The 23,746-nt window shown below is 41.3% G+C and overlaps 2 protein-coding genes across 2 annotated transcripts in view; one reads left to right on the forward strand and one right to left on the reverse strand.

The window, feature by feature from the left end:
* TMPRSS3 (transmembrane serine protease 3) overlaps positions 1–15,444 on the reverse strand; it is a 35,093-nt gene extending 19,649 nt beyond the window's left edge. Inside the window, exons 1-7 of the mRNA XM_014611168.2 lie at positions 15,427–15,444; positions 13,462–13,606; positions 11,874–11,984; positions 9,834–9,950; positions 7,868–7,991; positions 3,562–3,687; positions 3,100–3,143 (exon numbers count right to left, since the gene is read on the reverse strand). Coding sequence (XP_014466654.2) covers positions 3,100–3,143; positions 3,562–3,687; positions 7,868–7,991; positions 9,834–9,950; positions 11,874–11,984; positions 13,462–13,606; positions 15,427–15,444 — 685 coding nt within the window. The remainder of the gene's footprint in view (positions 1–3,099; positions 3,144–3,561; positions 3,688–7,867; positions 7,992–9,833; positions 9,951–11,873; positions 11,985–13,461; positions 13,607–15,426) is intronic.
* A 2,449-nt stretch (positions 15,445–17,893) lies between these two features.
* UBASH3A (ubiquitin associated and SH3 domain containing A) overlaps positions 17,894–23,746 on the forward strand; it is a 35,453-nt gene continuing 29,600 nt past the window's right edge. Inside the window, exons 1-3 of the mRNA XM_019487181.2 lie at positions 17,894–18,020; positions 20,179–20,232; positions 22,172–22,358. Coding sequence (XP_019342726.1) covers positions 17,908–18,020; positions 20,179–20,232; positions 22,172–22,358 — 354 coding nt within the window. The 5' untranslated portion in view covers positions 17,894–17,907. The remainder of the gene's footprint in view (positions 18,021–20,178; positions 20,233–22,171; positions 22,359–23,746) is intronic.

The raw sequence follows: 23,746 nt of genomic DNA on the forward strand, positions 1-23,746 counted from the left end.
GACGTGGCAGACCTATGAGGGGACAGGCAACATAGCAACACATAAGGCAGGGAGCAGAAATGCAAATCAGACAGGGAGCATAAAACAAAGCAGCAGATGGGGATGAGCACAAGGCAGGGAACAGAAAGCAGAACAGCCAATTGGGCAGGGGAAGGGGATGGGAGTGGCACTTAGGGAGGGCGTGGAGCTAATTTGTTGCATGCTTGCCACAAAGGTTGCCTCCCCCCGGCCCCAACACACACACACTGGCCCAGATAATCCTCATTTTTTTAAAAGTAGACCAATAAATAGTAGTTGGTTTGCCAAATGTTACTACACCTTCCCTAAAACAAATGCAGCCCTTGGGCTAGTGGTCTTGTGTTGATTCAGCACAATTTTTGCTTTGTTTCTAGCCAGAAATTGTATATATTGATTCAGGGCCATTCCCAACATCTCTCAGTGTCCTAATTCTGAGTGTTATTTAACAGCTAACTGATGTTGGGCGTAGATGAGCCACTGGACAAGTATCAGACCCCCTGTCAGGGGCTCATGTTTGGAAGGAATGGCCCAAGAAAGAGGCATGTAGTATAACCGGTCTCATGCTATTGAACCTCAAGCTTGAACTATTCCCAGCAGGTCTTCATTCCTTTCAGATTTACTGTGTATACGTAACTGCTTAGAGAAGTAGTCTTGTTTGTGCCCCAGGCAATAGCTCTCTCCTCTTTCTCAGTGCTCCAGAGCTCTGTACCAAGAAGGTAAATCATAGCCAGCAGGCTGGGCAAGTTGCATTTAGACCACATTTTAGGTCAATAAGCTTTTTGATGCCTTGCAAGATAAGTTAGAAGCCTCCTATTGAACATATCTGTATCTAAGTCCAACCATAAAATCTTTAAATGAAGGCAGTACCCTTGAAAGTGGAAACTGTGGTCCCTTTATTTCAGAAATGTGGTAACAAGGCTCCTCTCTGACTTTTGAAAAAGAAGCCAGAGAGAACAGGCTATGGCAATAATGTTGATAACTACCTTTTCATTAGCCCTCAAGTTTTGGTTCTCTAATCTAATTTAGACATAACTGAAATTCCTTCTCAAACTGCAATACATAGACATAAAACACAGTGCAACAGGGACCTCTTGTAAACTATCTGACTCTGACCTCAGTGATGTCTGGCTTCTCAGCTGGTAAGCAGAGAGGAAGAAACTGCAGTCAATTATATTAAGACTGATTCTTGCTAAATCTCAGAGGAAATAAGAAAATTATGACTATTTCTCTAAGTTTCAACTTTGCAATTTAGCCTCACCTTACTGAAATAATTCTGCCTACTCATCACTTTCTTGTCAAAGGGAATTTTGGAGCTTGAAAACTCACAATGGAACCTCAGTTACATGTTCTGCCAAACATGGTACCTGTCAGAACAAACCAGGCCAGCACCTCCAAATTTCTGCTCCTAGGTCACAGCACTCTTCCTCACAGGGCATGTCTACACATGCATTTACTGTAAAGTGGGTTTTAGGCCAACATCTGCATGTGCGGCCATTAAAGTGTAATAATGCTGTGTGTAGACTCACTTGGGACTAAAGTTAGTCCACACACACAGCCTTAATACGCTTTAATGCATGTACATGTGCATTAATGCACCTTAACTGTTTGCACCTAAATTTGATACTTGTATGAGGCAGATATCAAATTTACGTACAAGTTAAGTTGCCATATTTACTGCGCAGTAAGGGCATGCACATGTAGGTGTGTGACCTTACTGTGCAGTAATTTTCAGTTAGTGCACAGTAACCTAAATTATTGTGCAGTAAATGTGCATGTGTAGATGCATCCAAGGAGTATGAAATAGTATCTTGGCCTTCAGGTTGAATCCCAACATCCTAAACAAGTAGCCATATTTGGCTGCTTCGGGCCTATGTTAGAGATGCCTATTTTAGATTCATAGATTGTAGAGTCGGAAGGGACCACAATGGATCATCGTGTCCGACCCCCTGCCCCTAGCAGGAAAGAGGACCGAGGTCAGATGACCCCAGCCAGGTGACTATCTAGCCTCCTCTTGAAGACCTCCAAGCTAGGTGACAGCACCACCTATCTTGGAAGCCCATTCCAGATCCTGGCCACCCGCACTGTGAAAAATTTCTTCCTAATATCTAACCTAAATCCATTCTCAACTAGTTTACACCCGTTATTCCAAGTCACTCCCTGGGGCGCCTTAGTAAACAGTGCATCCCCTATTCCCCGTTGGCCTCCCCTAATAAATGTATAGGTGGCCACAAGATCTCCCCTCAGCTGTCTCTTGTGAAGGCTGAAGAGATTCAGCTCTCTCAACCTCCCCCCGTAGGGTCTATCATGAAGGCCACTAATCATGCGAGTGGCCTAGAGTTGTATAAACCTTACAGAGGAATAAAAATGAATATAACAGATATATAAAAAAACCCAGGTAGAATTTTCTTTGTTTAGCCTGCACTCTATGCAAAGAACAGCAATTTTTCAGAGGGAGATCTCACACATTTTTTTCAAGAAGGTCTGTTAAGGATACTACTACTGGGTTTTCCATCCACATTTTTTCAAATACAATACAGTTAATATCCCTCCTGAATTCTCTTTGGTAGAAAGACATTATGGAGCAGGATACCCACCCAGTAATCTTTAAGTTAATTTTCAGTTCTGCATGGATGAACAGAATGTCTTACTGTTTTCTACATCCCAATGTGAAGACTGTTTGATATGAAGGGAGTAGCATGAAAAGCCACAGGCAAGACATAATTTTTCCTTCTTCATCCCAGATGACAATAAGGGGAAGTTATGAATTAGCTGTTACAATTCTTAAATAATTTCCTCCTCTTTCCATCCATGCTCCTTTTCCCTATTACTTGGCTCCTCACTCAACACATTCTTCTCTGAATTCCTGAAATTTCTTGAAATTTTATTTGCAGAAGGCATTTCTTCCTAAGCATCACAAAAAACACTCACCACTTTCTAAATGATGGCAATTTGCTGCTGGATTTTCTTAGATTCATTCCACATACAGTAGTCAAGTCTTGCCATGCAATATAAATCAATAAGGCTATGCAATGGATGTAACTGCAGATAGATGATGATCTTTTACTTCTCCAAAGCACTTACCCAAACATTTTAAGATGATTACCTTGCCTGAAGTACATTCTTCTCTAAGATGAAAAGACATAATAGTCATAAAAGTAATATTAATTCCTAAAATAAGCTTATTGCTTTTTTTTTCAAATTCCTAAGAGAAAGAGAGACCTGGTTTAGTTTTCAGATATCTAGAGGTGGTCTGCGACCTTGCAAACCAAAGGAAGGTTTATTTGATTCAGTGGGATTTAGATCAGGGCCAACACTTGTTCACTGGGGAAAATGGAATGGAATGAACCTTGGGTGTCTGATATAAAACTTCATGTAGTAATTATAAAAGCCTGCATGTCAGAAGAAAGTTGTAAATTCTTCAGCAAACTGTGCAACAAGTTGTCCTAATAATTATTATTCCATTAACTAGCCCATTTCTTTCACCATATTCAGTCTGACTTGTTTAGTAACTTTGCTCTATTTAACTAAATAATCTAAACATACCTTATGTGGGTTGCATTGTGCAGGAAGGTCACTCGATTGGATGACAACCAGTGACTGAGGGAAACAAAATATCTTTGAAACTCTTCTTCAACTGCATCCACAGGCAGGTTACCTGAACTCACGTAACTGCAAATAAATCATAAACTCAGTTTCCCAAAACAGAATTTCCATAATGCTTTTAAATAATTCAGTGGTTGTACTAAAGAAAGTTAGTACAAATTTTGTTTTCATGACTAATGAAGCAATGATGTTCTGGGTCTGTTGTTATGTGTATATAACTCTCCTTAATTAGTGTGGAACTGACACACAATGAGAAAAGAATACACTTCCTGATTTGGCAGAAGTATTAATTCTAATATAATTCTAATTTTATAGGGAAGTGTTTATTTTAAGTGGCCCATGTGTTCTCTGGAACCCTAATGTGCATTTCCTTTCCTCACTCTTGAAGTAACCTGTATAAGTGATGTGAGTCAATAATTTGTAATGATTGGTTTATTACAAATTATGTTATTTGTCTTTCTACTTGTAAATTCTCCAGGAGCAGGATGTGGCATTTTTTCTGATTCTAACTGATAATTCTTTATTTGTAGGTTGTTTAAGAACAATTTATTCTGAGTCGTTGTTAAAATTCAACCCATGTTGGCTACATTTAATTGGGCACAAAATCATAGGATGTCTGTTTACTGATAAGCATAAATTTTACAATTGGTTTTCATGTGCAGATATTCATTTTTTAAAATTTTGTATTCTATCATGTTCATTTAGAATTTCAGTTTCTCTCAAAGAAACATATTTGTTAGGATATACATATAAAACCAACAGAGAACCAATAGGAACAAAAGCTGGGCATTTTCCCCTCAGGGAAATATTTTGTTTGCTAAAAAAATGCAGTTTCAGGTAACAAAAAAATGCTCATGAATTTAGATCAAATTCAGCAATTCATTTCTAACAAAAAATGAGAAACATTGAGAGCATTTTGACAGGCTAGACACCCACAAATCAGTTGGTCTGGATAGATTGCACCCAAGAGTGCTAAAGGAACTAGCAGACAGCATAGTGCAGCCAGTGGTGAGGATATTCAAGAACTCATGGTGCTTGGGTAAAGTACCTGAAGATTGGAAGAGAGCCAATGTGGTGCCCGTGTTCAAGAAAGGGAGGAAAGAAGGCCCAGAAAACTATAAGCCAATCAGTTTGACCTCAATCCCTGGGAAGATTTTGGAAAAATTTATCAAAGAAACCATTCTTGACAAGCTAACAGAAGGCAACATTCTGAGGGGATAGCCAGCACGGGCTTGTTGCAGGTAGGCCTTGCCTGACCAATCTTATTTCCTTCTATGACCAGGTGACGTATCACCTGGACAAAAGGGAAGAGGTTGATATCATATATTTGGACTTCAAAAAAGACTTTGACCTGGTATCCATGACATCATCATGGAAAAATTGGACAACTTCGCCCTCAACTACTCCACAGTCTGATGGCTGGGGAACTGTCTTGGAGACTGGACCCAGAGAGTGGTAGTTGATGGAACCGAATCAACACAGCACCCGGTGACAAGTGGCATCCCCCCAAGGCTCTGTTCTTGGACCTGTACTCTTTAATGTTTTTGTCGCGGGGCACCTTGCTGCCCCGCTCCTAGAGAATGGAAACTGCCAGGGAGAGAGAGCCCTGGCAGGACATAACGAGCACAGCTGTGGGTTGCCCTGGCAACTAATGAGTCAGCTGGCCGGAAGGGGGCAGGGCCTGGCCCTCATAAAGCCCAGGGCTGAGGCCAGGCTAGCAGTTCCCTGCCAGCAACCAGAGGGCAGGAGCTCCTGGAGCTAGGAGGCAAGAATCATAGTTAACCGCTCTAGCTGGGTGAAGGATGGCAGCTCGGAGAGGTTTGAGCACCATGGTTCTGCCTGGAGGCTTTATGTTTGAGTTATAGCCAGGAGGCTCGAGTTTATGTTTGGCTTTGATATTACACCGGTGGTTTGGGTGAGGCTGTGGGGGTTGGAGGAGGCCTCATAGGGACCCACAGGGGGTGGGGCCCTAGCGCCAGTGAGGGCGCAGTATTCTAAGGGGAACCCCAGTGGTATGGGAACCCTGGCGCCAGTGAAGGCGCATTGGTGGCTCATGTTCATCTTCTGGTCAATCATGATCCCCAAGTCTCTTTCAGTCATGGTGTTAATGAGTGTAGCATTCCTGAGCCTATAAGTGTGAAGCAGGTTTTTTTCCCCCCTGAGGTGGAGCACCTTGCATTTCTCTGTGTTGAATTCCATCAGGTTCACATTAGAAGTAGGGAGGGAATTGTAAACAAGGAACGCAAGCCCAGTGAATCTGGTACAGTAAACAGATGCCAATGCGATACTGCCGCTGGCATGGCAAACAAAACTCTGGTTTGCATCTACTGATGCATCTCGAGCAAGACCCAGGATGTCATCCGCGTGCTGCACTTGGCCTTGGTGAGGCTGCAGCTGGAGTACTGCATCCAATTCTGGGCTCCACAATTTAGGAATGATGTGAAGAAGCTTGAAAGAGTCCAGAGGAAAGACACCTGGGACCTGGTGGCTGCCTATAAGTCCATAAGGGGTGTGCATCAGGATCTGGGGGAACACCTGTTCACCAGAGCACCAAAGGGGATGACAAGATCCAACAGTCACAAACTCCTGCAAGAGAGTTTTAGGCTGGACATAAGGAAAAACTTCTTTACTGTCTAAGCTCCTGAGGCCTAGAGCAGCCTCCCCCCGGAGGTGGTGCAAGCACCTACTGTGGACACTTTTAAGAAACATGTGGGTGCCTGTCTTGCTAGGATCCTTTGACCCTAGCTGACTTCCTGCCCCTTGGGCAGTGGGCTGGACCCAATGATCTTACAAGGTCCCTTCCAGCCCTAATGTCTATGAAGTCTATGAAAAAAAATGAAAGGTGAAAAAAATTGAAAATGATTAAATAAGGTCATTTCACTGTTTCTGAAAGGAACATTTTTCAGCTAAATTTACAAGAAGTCTTAGGCATTATTTATGCACCAAACTGAGGAAGAGTGGAAAGAGGTTGTAATCACATTGTCTTTCTTATGCCCTATAGCCATGTAGTAGGACACAAATCCAAGATATGGGAGACTGCTGATTCAGACCATGGAATTAAACCCAAATCTCCCACTTAACAAGACAGTATCCTAACCCACAGGCAATTGGGTGAGTCTGTTGAGTGGTAGCCTGTTTTAAGCTATTTTTATTTTGTATAAAATTAAAAAATATTCAGTGGCAAAAGGACTAGAAGCCAATTACTTCACCACTGAAGAAAGAGCCCTAACCATTAGACTGTAGATTCATTCTCTCTCACTTTTGTCTCCCCTGCTGCCTTAATGACTGAATAACTTCAACAGGTGAGATTGAAGGACCTACCTCAAAACAGCCTGAAGGTCAAATGATTCCCTGGGAGACGGAAGACCTAAGCTTTCCTCTGAGATAATAGACCAGGAGGGAATTTAAACCCAGATCTTCCTGATCCCAGATAAGCCTTCCACCCACTGAATTATAGAGTATGAGGAAGAGGGCCATACTTAAGATAACAGTTTTTGTTTTGTTTTTAATAAATCTCTGAAAACAAAACACTTCATTTCAGAACAAATTACACTCGTTTCACTTGACCTGAACCATTTTTAAGTGGTTAAAGAGTCTGAAAAACAGGCTTATAGCAGATTTAATAAAAATAATCTATATGCAGTTTTCCCACTGGGGAGGGAATGAGAGGAATGGGAAATACACCATATATTACAGATAATAGTCACATTGCTTGATGCATCTCTGAAAAAGTGTTGGTTATGAAGGAGAGGGTGTGGTTCAGGAACCTAAATTCCATAAAGCGGATTTAGCCTTATCACTATTTAGCTGTAGCCCCAAGATTTACAGTATTAGGACATGGCGTATGTCTACATCATGAACCTTGCATGTCCATTGAAGGGTATTCCTGGGCAGGCTCTGTCTGCCTGGTCCCATGTGTACATGCCAAACCAGAAAATGCAGCATTGAACACATTCTGGGACCATCCCTGTCTCTACTCTCAAGACCTTAGTCTCTGATATGCTTGAGAGCAGTCACGCATGTTGCACCTGGAAGAGCTTCACTGCTATGTTTCAGATTTGGTGTGGGTGGGTAAGGCATACTCAGATCATCCTTCCCATCTGAACACACCCATTAAGGTCTAGATTTAAATCTTGCTTGCTGCATGTTCAGTGTCAACAGAACAATCCCACGACCCATCCCATCATATTTTAGGATGTTAGAGTATATAGTGCCACTTAGACATCCCCGTATTCTTTTTCAGTACCTTGAGAAACCTAAGTGTTTACATGTAGTATTTCCATAGGCTTCTTTCCAGTCATCGGAGCAGACAGTCCTCCAGAAACCAGAAGTGAATACCTGAAGCACTGCATTCCTGCCACTCAGCCTGACTGGGAAAGTCAGAAGAAGAAAAGCACCCATAAATAGTTAATAAAAACCACTGAGAATTCACCATATACAAAACTGTATGAGCGCTTCACTATGGGTCTTGTATCTCTTATTTCATTCAGTTTTCATTACTTGGCTCTTTTGAATATTTATTCCTTTGAGACACCTTTTCCCCACCTCTTTCACTACCTAATAATGGATCAGAGGGCTGCAACTCTATTAGTGCAGTCTGATGTACTTGGCAAGTTCCTGCCTAAGGGGACACAGATTAGGAAAGTCTTTGCTGGAATTCCAGCTGTAATACAGAGATGACTTGCCTGACATTGAGAAGTCTGAACAAGCATATGCCAGTTGAAACCAGTGGGAGATGTAACACTGGAGACATCATTTACTTAACATTAGCACTGGAAGATTCAGCTACTTTCAATTGGTGCTGCACTAGCAGATGGCATAGTCATGGGGATGTAGGGTTTGACACACCCAATCAGCATCTCAAGTCTAGTCCTTCAAGGATCCCCCTGTGGATTTTGCATTGTCCCCAGCTAGGAGGGATTCAGCAGATGATGAGGGGAAAGGATGATGCAGAACTGAAAGCTGTAATTCACCTTCTAAGGATTTGTTGCACTTCTGGCCATCACCCATCAAACAGCAGAGCACCTGTAGGAGCAATGCTTCTGTGGAGGTCAGTCCCTTTATGGCTACTTAGCAGCAGAGGCAGAGAGGCCCCAGGGATAATGAAGCTTGGGGTTGTTTTGCTTCCTGCTCAGACTTCTATGGGGAAGTCAGATAAAGGGATGCTGATGTAAGACAGTATCTTCCATGTTTCACCCACTCCTATCCCCAGCCCTGCCCTATGCTCAGGGAAGCTCCCTGGGCACAGAGCCATAGGTGAGGTGCAGGGACGGGGTTCATATGGGAAACAGAGCAGAGGAATACTTCACCACATTTTTTAGGTCAGGGGAGAGATCCACACGTGGAGCAGGGCAGGACCCTCTAGCTCCCAAACATTAAGGTTAATCTGTCCTGCCTAAGCAACTCTTGTTGCTGAAAAATGTTCAGGACAAAACTTTTCTTAACTGTTTGAACTGCTCAGAGTTTGAGATCATTAGCAAACTAAACATCAGGGACAGGATAGAAATTTAAAAGTATGTGTTTTAGAAAATCAACCCTCCTCCTCCTTCCTGCCAAAAAAGTGAGGGGAGGAGAGTCTGAATTTCCCTTCAGTTGTTGAAAGCAGCACAGGAAGGAGCTGGTTCAAATGAGGGTGTGGTGCCAGCAGTTGCTAAGAGGGCAGACTTGGAAATCAGAGTGTACATTATACCCAGGAGGCATCAAGGTCCACTTTGCTGAGCTCTCCCTGTTTGGCTTCAATCAACCTCCCTGTGACCCTTGGGATGACACCATGCATATTCATGCCCCCAAAACAGTGTAGCCTGACTAATTAAGTAGCGGTCACATAGTACTGTGAATGTATAGACTCCTCTATATAAATGGTAATGCAGTGATAATAAATTGATAACCAAAGAGCATCTAGATTTTTATTATGGAAATGCTTATCAAAGGCAAATATCACTAGCCATATTAATCTATGATCCAGATTGTTCTATGAACAAATGTAAATTAGTTCACTGGCAAGATTTTACATCTAAAGCCATGCCTTGAACTTTTCATCAATCTCTCTCGTCTTTCATAGATTCATAGATTCATAGATGTTATGTCTTCTTGAAGTCTTTCTAGCTATAATCTTGCCATAACATACCAAATCAAGCCTACATCTTGCTAGAACATACCAAATACTTTGTGCAAAAATGCGATAGAAGAAATCATAATAAAATACAAATTACCACATCTGTACTCGTCCTCGCCATCTTTGCAGTTATAGACACCATCACACCTGGCTGAGGGCTGGATACACTTAAAAGATGATCCACATCGAAACTTCCCAATGCAGTTGTACTGGACTGGTTAAACACACCAATATGAACACAACGGGATATTAATGTAGGGGGCCTTTAAAGTGTGTCCACATAATTTCATTATATAGCCACATTTCTGACATGCTAATGCAAAGACAACCCCTGTATTTTAGGAATGTGTGAAATACAATCTGGAGGTTGTTACATAATGCTGTTAGGCTTATCCATTAGTAATGACACTCACAGTGAAGCAGCATTGCTGTCTGTTTTGGCTGTTTTGCAGCTTCTCTAAGCTTCAGTTTATATTTTACTCTAAGGAGACTTTCTGGGTCTAGATGGCTGAATTTTCCTCAGCAACCAAAGGAGAACCTCCTAAATCAGCGGTTCTGAACCTTTTTCAGTCGACATACCCCTTGGTCTCAGGGTGAGGCTTCATGTACCTCCTTTCAACGGGAAATTAATTTTTAGGCCCTTCAACCTGCGTTAGACAATGTATGAAATATATCTCACGTACCCCCTGGGCGTACATGTACCCCTGGTTCAGAACCGCTGTACTAAATGCTGCAGTGCAGGGTTGTTTCTTGAGCTGTGTATCTCAGCCTTGTAACTCTATTTAATTTGGGGCCATAAAAGTGCTGCTGTAGCATCAACAGACTGTGCTTATGGAAGTGTGCCAGTGGCCTTTCAATTGCCACTGGGGTAGATCCAGGGCAGTGTTGTGGTACAGAAGCATCACGCTTCCACTGTTGCCACCACTGTCCCCGGGTGATCCTGGTGCAGAGGGAGCCCCAGAGCAGTCCCTGCCTTACTTCAGCTACAAGCTGCAGCTGTGCAGGGTGCCAGACTTGGCAGGGAACAGGGCACACAGGTTCCTCCCTCCAGCCCCTGCTCCCTAACTGTTCCCCCCAACAGCATCCCCCACTAGCCAGGAGCAGGCACGCAAAGGAGGAACTTGTGCTGCTGTTACTGCCCCTGGCTGACACAGGCAGGGAGCTGCTCCTCCCCACACTACAGGGATTGGCTACCTGGGGAGCCTAACTCAGGTGGGGCCAGCAGCAATGGTGTGTGCAGGTTCCTCCTTCCAGCACCTGCTCCCAGCCAGTGGAGGCTACAGGGGAAAGGGGAGGCAGGGAGCAGGTGCTGGAAGGAGGAACCCCTGTAGCTGCTACCCACAGCCCCAGGCTGCATCAGGGCAGGAGCTGCTCTTGGCCCTCCTCCCACCCCCAGAAAAGCTAGGGACAGCAGCAGAAGCAGTGTCAGTGGAGGGCAGTGGAAAGATCCGAGGCTTGGTCCTCCCTTTCATGTGACTGCTCAACTCCTCACTGTCCACCACTGACCCATGGGCTCCAGCCACACATCACCCCCATTCCCCTATGGCCTAAGGGACAGTGTTCTGCAACTTTAGTAAATCCTGGATGCGCTCATGGTTACCACTAAGCTCATTCTGTCAGCCCCCCACTCCCCCCTCCTAGTATCTCTTGTTTGTATGGCAACAGCGAAAGCCCATTTGAGTACTTGAACATACAAATATTATTTGTTAGTATGGATAGGAGAGATAAGGGCAAAAATATTACATTTAGTGTCTGAAGCTACCTCCAGTCTCTCTCTCTCTCTTTAGTATGTAGGGTACTTAAATGTATTGTGAATATGGATGTCATATGGAATCATTGTGGATTGTGTTTTTAAGATGGCATGTCTTCAGTTACAGAATTTGTCTTGAAGATCCTTTCCTGTTTCAAGTTCTCCAGTCTGATATGTGTGTATCATGCCAGTGATCTGTCTCCTTGGTGCCAGATCTATTTTATTCATACAGGTAAATACAATTTAAAGTCATCGCACCAACAGGATTTTTTACTTTAGTAAATGAACCATGGTGGCAGCTTAATTCCATTCTCAGCAAAAGGTTCATGAAAAATTAAGTGTTTGAATAGTTAATTGAGAACCTAATAAATAACTAATTGTACTCACCACCCAGGCCAATGGCAACTGCTAGGGTTACTACAAGTAATAAAACAAGGATATATGGAAGAAACCTTAATGGGACTAAAAGATGGCACTTTGAAGTTGATTGGATATCTCCTAGAAACCAAAGAGAAAAATCAGAAACAGAAGCTTCCACAAACTAAAGCGTGGATTTTCAGTTAAAAGTATTTCTTGAAAGGTAAAACAGGCAGAAGTAGTGACTGGTATATTCATTTTATGATATGGTCTGATGCATGGATTACACTGTATAAGGAACTGAAAGCATTCAGAACCACGCAAGTGGTGGTTAGGCCTGGTGGCCCAATTCCAAAGCTAGCTGAAATTGAAGGAAAGACTCCCTTTGCCTTTAGGGGATTTGCATCAGGCAGTTTGGCCAAGCTCAAATCAGCTCAAACCTTGTGTTCTAAACCTTCTTACTTTCCTGGACCATAAAAGTAGGTGCTTAAAACATCTCTTTCTGACTCTGAAGAACTGGACTCTAAGAAAAGAGAATTCCCAATTTTAGAAGAGCTTACAAAACTCAGATGGACCAATAAAATCAGCTGATTGAAAGCAAGCAAAGTTTTAACCACTTTCATGAAAACTTTTGTTGTTGTTTAAGGTCTTCTGACTTTTTCTGGCACCAGTGTAGTGCTTCTGATACTCACCCAGTGCCACCATTTCTGGTGGCAACAGTGGGCACATCTACACAAAATGCTTTACTGTGCAGCGGAGTAATTTGTTATGCAATAAAGCATCACCATCCACTTATGTGCAGCAATTAGGATACAGTAAACTAATTTACAGTGCTGCCAGATTGTCCTGTCAGATACAAGTGGTATCCAGCAGTGCAGTAAATTACTGCGCTTAAAGGTACATGTAGACAGTGACATTGAGATTAGTTTACTCCTCACATTGAGCTGGAGTATATTCAGTTGTATTAGTTGCATGTGTAGATGTACCCAGTATGAAATGCAGTCAGAAAAAATAAAATCCTAGGAAGCTGGAAGTGAGGGAGCTCTACTAGTTACAGTTAGGAAGGAAAACCATCTGTAGAAAATGCAGCATGCACTTGGTCCTTAAACATTTTGGTGACACTCTTCAAGGAGACTAACTCATTCAGAAAGGCATAAGCTTTTGTAGGATATGTCTACTTCCTCAGATGCTGTGAAACTGAATCCAGACTGATATGACTCTCAATTTCGTTGAAAGTAAGATTAGTCCTGTGCAATGTAACCAATGTATGCAGTTTGCCACACACAACCCCTTCTGCTACATTTGTATTTGCCTAAGAGCTTTAATTACCAGGCATGAAAGGATTCATATAAAACACTGAAAGCAGTGTCATAACTGGAGAAGGAAGGAAATAGTCCATTCTATATATAAAGCTGCCAGAATAATCCAGTCTTGCACAAATGTTACACAGTTGCCCAGGCACAAAATGTCATCACCCACTCATATGCTGATAAAGTTGGTGCTATTTTTCTCACTTGTTTCCAAAATGGGCTCACCTCAAATGAGTGAGTTTTGCAAGGAAGAAGAAATTTAAAAGCTCTAAACATCAGAAGCAGTAAGGAATGTGCAGATTCCCTACCTTCTTCCTCTGCACTAGGGTCTACTTTTGCTTGTGGTATGCTGAAGAATTTTTTGCAAGGAAAACAAAGTTCAGCTGCTGACAATTCATCTTCTGTAACAGATACAACTTCAAGATTTCCAGTGTTGGGATTTGTCTCCTGTTCCTGCATCAACAAAGAACAACGTCATTTTTAAAACGCATCACTCGTGCCAGCATTACAAACCCCAATGCCTTTTTACTAATATTTTCTGTTGAAGCCTTCCATCTTTGCCAGCCTTCTGAATGAATAGCCCTTATAAAAAGGCATACAGAAACTAGAACTCTTGGTTCCAAAATGATACCTTTTATTAGACCAACTGGGAAATTGCAAGAAATTGTCCTTTTCTGCAAGTTTTCAGGATCCAATTTCTTTGATGTGTAGATAAGGTAGAATTTTCTAAACATCAAATCTAAATACAATAAAATCTACACATCAACAAGCTACTCAACACAGCTCACAAAGACACTCTCATGGACCCAGAGGGACAGCCTTCCATCTTCAGCTCCCTCTGTGCAAAAAATGAAGTTTAGTTCCTACCTATGGGGACTTTTTACCACCTTGTACCATCTGTACTTTTCCCAGAGCCTGACGAAGGGACTTAGATCCCGAAAGCTTGCAGAAAAGGACAATTGTCTTGCAATTTCCCAGTTGGTTTAATAAAAGGTATCATTTTGGAACCAAGAATTCTAGTTTTTTGTATGTCATCTGGTCTCAGACCAACATGGCTACCAAGTATAGGCCTTACAAAATGAACCCATGGGTACCTTCAAGGCTTCCCTGTTTCCCTGTTTAACTTCACCCTGTAAAATGGCAAGAACCTCATGTACATTTCTAAGAGCACCCCACAATTGCCATTGATTTCAGTAAGAGTTAGAAACATAAAGCAGCGGTTCCCAAACTATAATATGTGCATGCATATTCCTGGGGAATACACAAGACATCTTTGGGGGGTATGCAAGAGAAATTGTGTAATGGCAGATCTAATTTTCATTATAATACTTGGCATTCAAAGGATTAAAATATAAAGAGTATGCAAGCAGCTGGTAAATCAGGAAGTGTGTACCCATTAAGAAAAGGTTTGGGAAATTTTGTCATAAAGCAACTTGTAAAGTTGTACTTCAATCAGAAAATTACCAAAGCAAAAAGTTTCTTGTGTGTGTCTTTAACCACAGCATATTACAGTAATTTATTCACCAAACCAAGATGTTCTCCTTTAAATGTCAAAGAATTTTCCACGAGATGCTTTTTAATTGTTAGTGCATATAAAAGAAAGTATGTTATATGAGAAACTGCTGAGCCTGCTCCGATCTGCACCATTAAACTTTATTCAGAAGCATCTCTGCCTGTTCTGTGCACACTACCAACTGGAATCCAAATTGCTAAGACATTATTCTGAGTAAATAACATTCACATTTAAAATTAGCGTGTGGGTATATGATACATATTTTCTGCTTCTGAACACAATGAGTTATGCAGTGGGATCTAGTTTTCCATTAAGTCATGCTACTGTAACTTGGGAGTCAGTTCTTTGAAGACAATGGAACCTAGCACATTATAAAACCAAAAATGATATTTGTGTGGTTGGGCTCAAATTAATAGTTCATCCCTGACAACAGTTTTAGGCAACATATTTTTATTTTCACCTTTTAGCAAATATTTATAAAAATGGCACAGTTTTCATTCCTTCATTTTATCACATTCCTGATAACTAATTATTTCCAGAGTTGGGGGAGGGGGGATTTTTTTTTAAATAGTTTTATATAAACTTACTGCTTTTAGAGCAGAAATAAGAAAAGAGAGTATTATATAGTTTCCAAATAAACAATAATTAGCACATATGATGTTGCTCTGGAAATAAATCAGCCTTTGGATCTATGATCTACCATGGAGAAATATTAGAAAATTATTTCAAGGGCTTTGCCTTCTTTTGTGGTTTTACTCACCTCTTCCTGAGAAGTCATGGTTAAAAGCAAAAATGTTTTCTCTTTTCATTGTAAAAGTAAACAGAATGGAAATCCAGCTGTTGCTAAGGCAGTCTGCTCTGGAAATATTTTTATTGAGCCATCCAGAACTGCCAGCTCAATCGTTTGTAGCAAATGACATTATTACTGTACACCATGTAATTCAACCTGCTCATGGGTATCGGATAGCCTAGGATGATGGCATGGCTACGGAGAGCGGAAAGGTAAAAAAGTCAGCAACCCTTTTAATTAGTATAATAGGGTAAAGTAATATTGTGGTATTTGCAAACTCATGATGTCTTCACTGAGGAACCTCTGCAAAGGAAAAGTCACGGGTGTGCTTGCTTGTTCCTTTTTTGATAGGTAGAGAAGCTGGAAAAAAATATCTGCCAGCATTTGTGGGCTCTGGTGAACATGCTGCAGGGCAGGCCCCATAAAGCTAATCAGTTTTGAAAATTAGGCTCTTTGCCTGGTTCCACTGCTCTTCAGAAACTGGGTTTGTGCTTACTGTAGCCACCAGTTATATGGCAAGGAAAAACCTACAAGAGAGACCCAAACTTTAACTAGGGGAGGACTTCCACCGTCATACTTCTAAAAATCATGAGTATCCATTAGTGAGGCAATACAGTATTACCTACTTTACATTAAGGAGCTTGAGGGGCAGCTGGAATGAGAGTGTGTGTTCAGGACAAGACTATAGCCGTGATCTTGTTTAGATCATTTTAAGGGGGCAGAAAGGTATGAAGGAAGCAAAAGATCCATGCTGGTATGTACAAGTGATTAAAAAAAAAGTTGAAAAGAAACCAAGACAGAAATAAGAGCTGTTACAGAGAATATGCTAAGCTTTGAGAGAAGAGTAGTGGAATTTACCAGCAATGAGAGAATTTCTAGTGTTTCAAAGGAGTCTTCTTTGGACCTCTTGACTGTACAAAAATTCAAATGCCACAAGAGCAGGATGTTGGACCATATTTCTGTTATTTCTTGCTCCTTGTCACATCATGGTTGCGACAAGAATACCCTTTTCTACCATGTTTTGGCACTTTTGCTTTGAACCTCACTGAAATCAGAATATGTAGAGTCACCAGAAAAAAGATGAATAAAGAAATAAAAACAAATTTATTTTGGAATATTTTGGATGGCCAAACATGTTTACTTTGGCCCCAGCTTGAGCCAGGGATGAAAGAAGTGCCTGTTTTGTCTGAAGCTGTTTGTTTCCCAGTGGTGGTCTAATACTCCAGTCTTTTCCTCATGTTTTCCCCCATGGCACTGGGAGAGGTTATCGTCCTCAGTGGCAACTTGCTTGGTTTTGGGAGACCTGGGCTTGATTCCCCACTATGTCTGAGAAGAAGTGGTTAGGAAGCTGGTCACAGCTCTCTGATTCGCTGCCTCCCCAAACTTACTCAAGTGAAAGCTTCCCTAGTAGGGAGGTAATTTATGTCTATCTATAAATTATGTCATAGACATAAATTACCTCCCTGAGGCATCAATAGCTCAGATATATCTGTTGCTCAGCCATGTCCCCTTCTGTCCATTAACAACCCCATTTCCCTCCCACCTCCTCATAGTGTTCAATCATGCGTCCCCTTACAGCAAGAATGTAACAGTACAGGCCACAGAGAGAGTCAGTGAAAATTTCCCTCTACCATAAGGAGTTCAAGGCAGACCTCTAGCCATGTTAACTTCACTGTATGCCAGGTATACTAGAGAATCTGGCACTCTCGATGATCTAGTATGTCATTCTAATGACATTATTTAATAATATCACAATGAGAATAGCATAGATGGTGGAATGAGAAACGTCCTAAAGCTACCTCTATGTGCTTCAAAACTGGTCTCCAGAGGCCACTTCTGGCGGAGAATATATATTTCATCCTGCACAGTAATTCTGTTCCTGGTGTTTTTGCTGAGGATGCCTCACAAGGGTGCTGGCTGTGATAGTAATTTTGCAGATGCAGAATTTGGGTGGCCATGCACAATTTTGCAGATGCAGAAATCAGTCCACAAAGATCCAGACTCAGAGAACCAGATGATTTTGTGCAACACACTAAATAACCATCGCTTGTTAGCAATCACACTCACAAATTCATTGACCATCTGGAGTGGATTTAAAATGAAGTTCTGAAGGAGGGATGTTAAGGCCCATGCTACTAGCAAACTTGTAATGACTGCATGCTATGCTGTGGTCTGTATGTGTGCTGTTAGTTATGTTCTGCTGCAATCTGCAGCAGAATATACTTCTTGCTTTTTAACAACCACCTAAAATAAAAATCTAAAGAGTAACATGCTACAAAACAGGATATCAGCTTTTGTCAGAAAGATCACAAGGGTTTTGAGGTTTCTCATCGTAGCTACCTCCATCTCCTTTTTCTCTTTCTCTTTCTCCCTCTCTCTCTTTCTCTCTCTGTCCTACCCCTCCTAAATTCTGACTGCGCTGTACGTATATTCACAGGAAGAGTAGAAGAGATGGCGGTGGCTGAAGCACAGCTGTATGCAAAGGTTGCAAACAAAGTAAAAAATAGAGGCACCTGCTCTACCGTGGAACCTCTCTTAGCCATGGGATTCCCTGCACATACCGTGTGAGTTATATGCTTAAGCTACTTTGATTATATTAAAAGCAGGTTCTTATGAGAATTTGAGCATGGATAGCTTGTGTTTTTCACAGAGAGAAAAGACATGCTTGCCAATAGGTGTGTATGGACTAGGCTTGTTTCTTTGGGCTTCTGCAACAGTATAGAGATATTGATCTTATCCTCAAGAGAATCCAATTTTGTATGTCTAATACAGTATCCCTAAACTATCCGCTTTTTGGGTGGAGAGGTTTTAAGACTTGTTAAACATTTTATATACATTGTGCTGTCTCATAGAGTCACTTAAAAGTAACTTCTTGTGTTCATCACTTTTCGTAATACAGTTAAAGCTCAAGGTATTTTTCCTATCTTGAGTACGAGGACCTGGCAAAGACTTCTTACCATGTATAAACTGGAGACTGTATTTTTCAAAAGACTAAGCCCTCTTATTTAATAATACCTCTGTAAGCCTATTCTGTAATTTTTTTAATTCCTTCTTAATTTAGTATGAAGTTTAAAAAACAGAAATAAGAGGGGCAAAAGATAATGCATGTGCTTTACCCCAAAGCTGAGGAGTAGAATGGCATGAAGCACAACAGTGCTTGTTGTAACATTAACACGTGGGGATAAAGGCTAGAATCATCAGTAGAATATAGGGAGAAATCAAGTCAGTGGTGACTGATGGAAGAAGATAAGATACTGTGAAGTTAGGCCATGAAGTCCTAGAAAATGAATAGAGTAGCTTCTGCTTGATGTCATGGTGAAAGGAGAGCCAGTGGAAGAATAGAAATAGAGGGTATATCTGCACTGCACTTACAGAAGTGACATTAGTGTAGCATAGAGATATTCAACCTAGCTTTAAACTAGCTAGTTTAGGTACCGTATCTTGGTAGCAGTCTACCCAGAACAGCACGGAGCTCAGTGTGAGTTGCCAAAGTCTGCTGGTACACTAGCATTTAAGCAACTGCAGGGTAGACATTGTCAAAACGATCTCGGAAACTGCTGCCTGCAGCAGAATTTTGAATGATTTGAGTGAGGCAGGATTACATTTGTTCAGGCCAGAGAAAAGACTGGCCATATGGAAGGCATGAGATAAGGACAGCTTGAATGTGAGGTGTTAGTAAAATGGAGATGTTAGTAAGAAAAAAAATGAGCAGGATTTAGACACAAGCTGAATGTAAGGCTTATGAGATGGGGCTGAGTTGAAGATGGTGCACAGGATGGAGACCTGAGTTGCAGGAAGGATGGGATCAATGTCATCAGTGATGGGAGAAGTGGGAGAAGCTCGAAGGGAAAGATTCTGAAATTATGTTGTAGCCACATTGAGCACTCATGAATAAAGAGGCCCAATCTCTCATGCATTGGAAACATTTAGTTGTTTTATTTTTCATTTTTTACAAACTCATATATAATTTCCCCCCTGTAGAAGAGAAGATAGAAAGAAGGGAAAAATCAGGCAAATACTAGTTATATAATAATTGGAATGAAATAGAATTAAATTATATTAAAAAATATTGACTTCATGAAAAATTAGATGCTGCAAAAGAAATAGGAGTCAATGTCCGCTTCTCCTCCGTCTCTCCAAGGAATCTGCAGGTCACTTCTAGGAGCTCAAATACACAAATTCCACTTCCAAACTGGTCATGAAAACTCAGCTCTTGGTCTCAAAAGCTTCTGTGTGTGTAGGACCATGCTGGCCTCTTTAGAGCAGCTCTGTTACAAATTGAGTCAGTACGCGGGAGGAGTAGTTATATGTTAGAAAGAATTCAGAATGCAACTTCTGATCTGGATCTGGGTTTGCTGCTGAACCTATGGCTCAAATCTAACACTTTAATGGGTTGAATTCAAAGTCCTACTGGGAAATTTTGGATCTGGATTTCTAAATCCTACAGGTAAGCACATTTTGATCAAAGGTTTTGATTTGGCCCTCTGTAGAAATAGGGTTTTGGTCCTGAGGTTTATATTTGGGCCTTTCTCTAATAATACACTTGCTTTATGTGTGGAACAAACATATTTATACAGCGTGTATGCATTTTGACAACACGTTCCTAAGTAAACCTGTACACTAAGCCTTTGTATCAAGGAAGAGCTTCCAGAATGCAAAGGACGTTTATTTGACTTGCAGCTATTTCTTTCTCATGGCAAATCTCCACTTTTTTTCTCCTAGGCAAAAAGCTTTGGCTGCTACCGGACGAAAGACGATAGAAGATGCTACAAAATGGTAAGTGTTGTTATTTCTAAAGAGAACTTTCTCAAATGTAGTTGCCTATGACTTGTTTCCCACACTGAATTTGGATTTAGTAGACATCATGGTAAAACTAAACTAAACCTCAGCTCATCTGTATTCTACTTTATGGAAAAAGGGATATTAGCTTTGTTTGATCAGGTCTCTACTGGGCATAAGAATATTTGTACACCATGCAATGTAAAGCAAAATCAGTTTTTGCTTCTGAGAAATGGGTTCTTTTTTTCCAAAGCATGAGATGACTTGAGTGTAGGGAACCCACTTTCCCAGACACAAGCAAGCTTTGCTGTCACAGAACTGAATGATGACTGCAGATTTTAGAGGAATTTTTTAATCATCTGTCCATGAGGAAAGGACAGAAAATGACAGAAAAAGGTTGTTGAAGATCCAAACGACTGCCATTGTAAAGGAATTCTGAAGATTTGGGGTTAAAAGGAATTTACTGGAAGGAAAACAGGCCCAGATGAGACAAGGCCATAAAAATCAAGTGGAACTGTCAAGAGTCTGCGGTACAAAATGAGAACTGGGGCAGGCATGACCACAGGTAATGCTGGTTGTTACTTGTAGGTCATTGAAGCTTTTTCTCCACTCTGAGCAAATGAAGTTGAGACGGCACAAGCAGTGACTCTTATCAGATCTTATGCTCCAGGAGGTGGTTGGAGAGTTTTGGAATAGGGTGCATATATGAGTAAAGCATACAAGTGTGTACCACTGCGTTCACTTCCAACATTTGGAATGATGGTTGAGTATTACATTACTTCACCCCAGTCCAACAGCTGCATGACAAAACAAGCTTTGTCACAAACTATATTGCCCTGTGATTCAGAAATATCTGAAGGAGACAACAGACCAACTCACAGACCAGAATGCCTGCTGTAGCCAACTGGAACATGACTTACAAATCCCAGTTGATACATTTGCTGTTTCTGTTGTGTTGGGATCTTTTAGCTTGCTGTTGTATGAAACTGCCAGTTGTTTTTATGGGATTTTTTTTTTTCTTTTTTAACAATACTCCCTCCACTTTGTTTTCAGATTTTGGTTAGTGATTCTTTCCACTATCCTTTTTTCTTTCTTTCGTTCTTTCCCCCTGCCCCTTTTTCAAAAAGGTAGAAAGCAAACAAAATCCACCCAAACAATTTATTTGGAAATAAAACAAAACCCCTTCATTTTTGTTGATTTGATTTCCAAATTTTGAAAGAAGCATGGGCAGATCTGGCATTTTGAAAATAGGGGTGCAGATGGTGTGGTGAATCATCATATATAAAACAACACTTATGTTTCTCCAATTAAAAATAAAGTGGAAGCTTAACTAGTATGCTACAGACCTAGGGCTACATTATTCAGTTTAAGATTGAAACAAAAACAAATATAACTTCATTGGAATGAGCTAAAAACCATCTGCAGTGCTGTGAAATTGGAACTTCATTACCAGGAGCAGCTAACAGACAGCAGAATTGCAGAACAAAGGATAGCTTGATGGGTTGAACATCAAGAACATTAAACAGAAGATAAGGTTGTGGAATGAAGAATTTAGAAGGGATCAGATAGATTAGGATAAACCATGAAGTCAGTTGATTCCCTCATGCCTGACTAGAAATATTGTTGCCATTGCCAAGCAGCTGGTTTTAAACTTTGGGAGGAGCAGGAATGGATAGAGAGGTGTAAGTGCACCACTGCATGCCCCCTTGGATCCACCCCAAAAAGAAACAAATCATTCATTTAGAAGAAAAAGCAAGAAATGTTTACCAGTTCTAGTTTTAACCTATTCTTAATTTATTCTAAGCTTCTGTTCAAGTAACAACCTTTTCAGTTTTTATTTTTCTGCCTTTCTTGCACCTGTCTCTGCCAAAGTGAGTGAAGACTGTTTGTACAGCTGTGGCTTTATTTACTTTGTATAATATGCTCTCAATTTTAGGTTGCATTCCCATTGTAATGATCCTTCTCTGGATGATCCAATCCCTCAGGAATATGCTCTTTACTTGTGCCCCTCTGGCCCCCTTCATGACAAATTGCAGGAGTTTTGGAGAGAGAGCAAACGCCAATGTGCAAAAAACAGAGCCCATGAGATTTTTCCACACATAACTCTTTGTGATTTCTTTACGGTAAGAAAACCTTTAAAAAATGTCTTGAGCACAACAGCTTTGCCAGTGTAACATACAACTAGAAGGGTGAAATCTGGATTTGGTTGAGCAGGGGTTTTCATTTGTACATACAGCTATTCTGCATAAAACTTACTAGTAAAAGTGATGTGAGCAAAATCCACTTGTGGTTGTTTTGTGCGTGCACGTGGGCTCTACCTGTGCATCACTTGCATACACAAATGCAAAATTAATTCTCACAAGGAGTGATCCAATGTACAAAGTTGTGCGTGCACAATTAAGTGTCATCTTTTGGAATTCTTCCATCCTAGTGTATGCTGGAACAGTGGCTGAACTAACTGCATTTATTGCTCTCTGAATTTAAAAATCTCATTGAAAAATATTTGAATGCTGAATGCTCTGGAGTGTTGAGGCCAACAAAATGTTAGCTACTAGAAGCAGGGAGAGGAGGAAAGGCAAATTATCAAGTCTTGTGGGAGTGCAGTGGCTGGACTCAGATGCTCAGGGTCTCTTATTTGAAATTCCATATATGAATAGGTGTATGCAACTGCACACCTAATTCTTGTGTGCAGCTAGCATGACTGTAGCTTTAAATCAGATGCTCGAGCAAGATGCTATATTACCTCTTGTGGACCTTCTAGATATGCAGTTACCAGATTTGCCAAATGACTGTGAAAATAAGGTGTGCAGTTTGCACAGAAGAGCAAACTCTCAAACATGTATCTTGTGTGGCAGCCTCCTCTGTATGAATGCATTTCTCACTTATTTTGGATGATGACTGGAGCCTGTTGCTCTCAGTTTTGAAATTTCAGTACTGAGGAAGTTCCATGTGCTAAAAATATCTATTTAAAAAAGGTTGTGCTCTTTGCTTTTTTTCTTGTTAGCGCAATCTTTATTTCAGCATCCATCATAAAGGGCACATTGTGCACCTTGGTATTGCCAAGGGGGAACATTTTCAAAAGTGGCTCAAGTCCAGATTTATAGCGCTAAACTCCAGTCAATGTCCTTTGATGTATCTAGACCCTCAGGCATATGTCGTTCTGCAGTGGAAGAGAGCAAGCACCACTGTGCATTGAGAATTGTGCCTTAATGTGTGTGTTGTTCTGGGCCCAAATGACTGGAAAGTATAAAGCAGGGGTATCAAAGTCACCCCACCCTACACCACAGGGCTCCTCACGGGCTGTATCTGGAAGAGGTGGCAGTGGTGAGGTGAGTGGCATCAATGGGGCAAAAATTGGCAGCCAGAGGGGTTAAGGCAGCTATCATTTGCTCCTCACCACTGACACACATCCCCAGTGGACTCCACGTCCTGGACTTTGGCTGGGCCTCCTGCCCTGCCCTGAATCCCAAACCCTCTAGGGCCCCATGGGCCAGAAGACATGGCTCCATAG

This window comes from Alligator mississippiensis, chromosome 1 (assembly GCF_030867095.1).
Source record: "Alligator mississippiensis isolate rAllMis1 chromosome 1, rAllMis1, whole genome shotgun sequence".
Lineage (NCBI taxonomy): Eukaryota > Metazoa > Chordata > Crocodylia > Alligatoridae > Alligator > Alligator mississippiensis.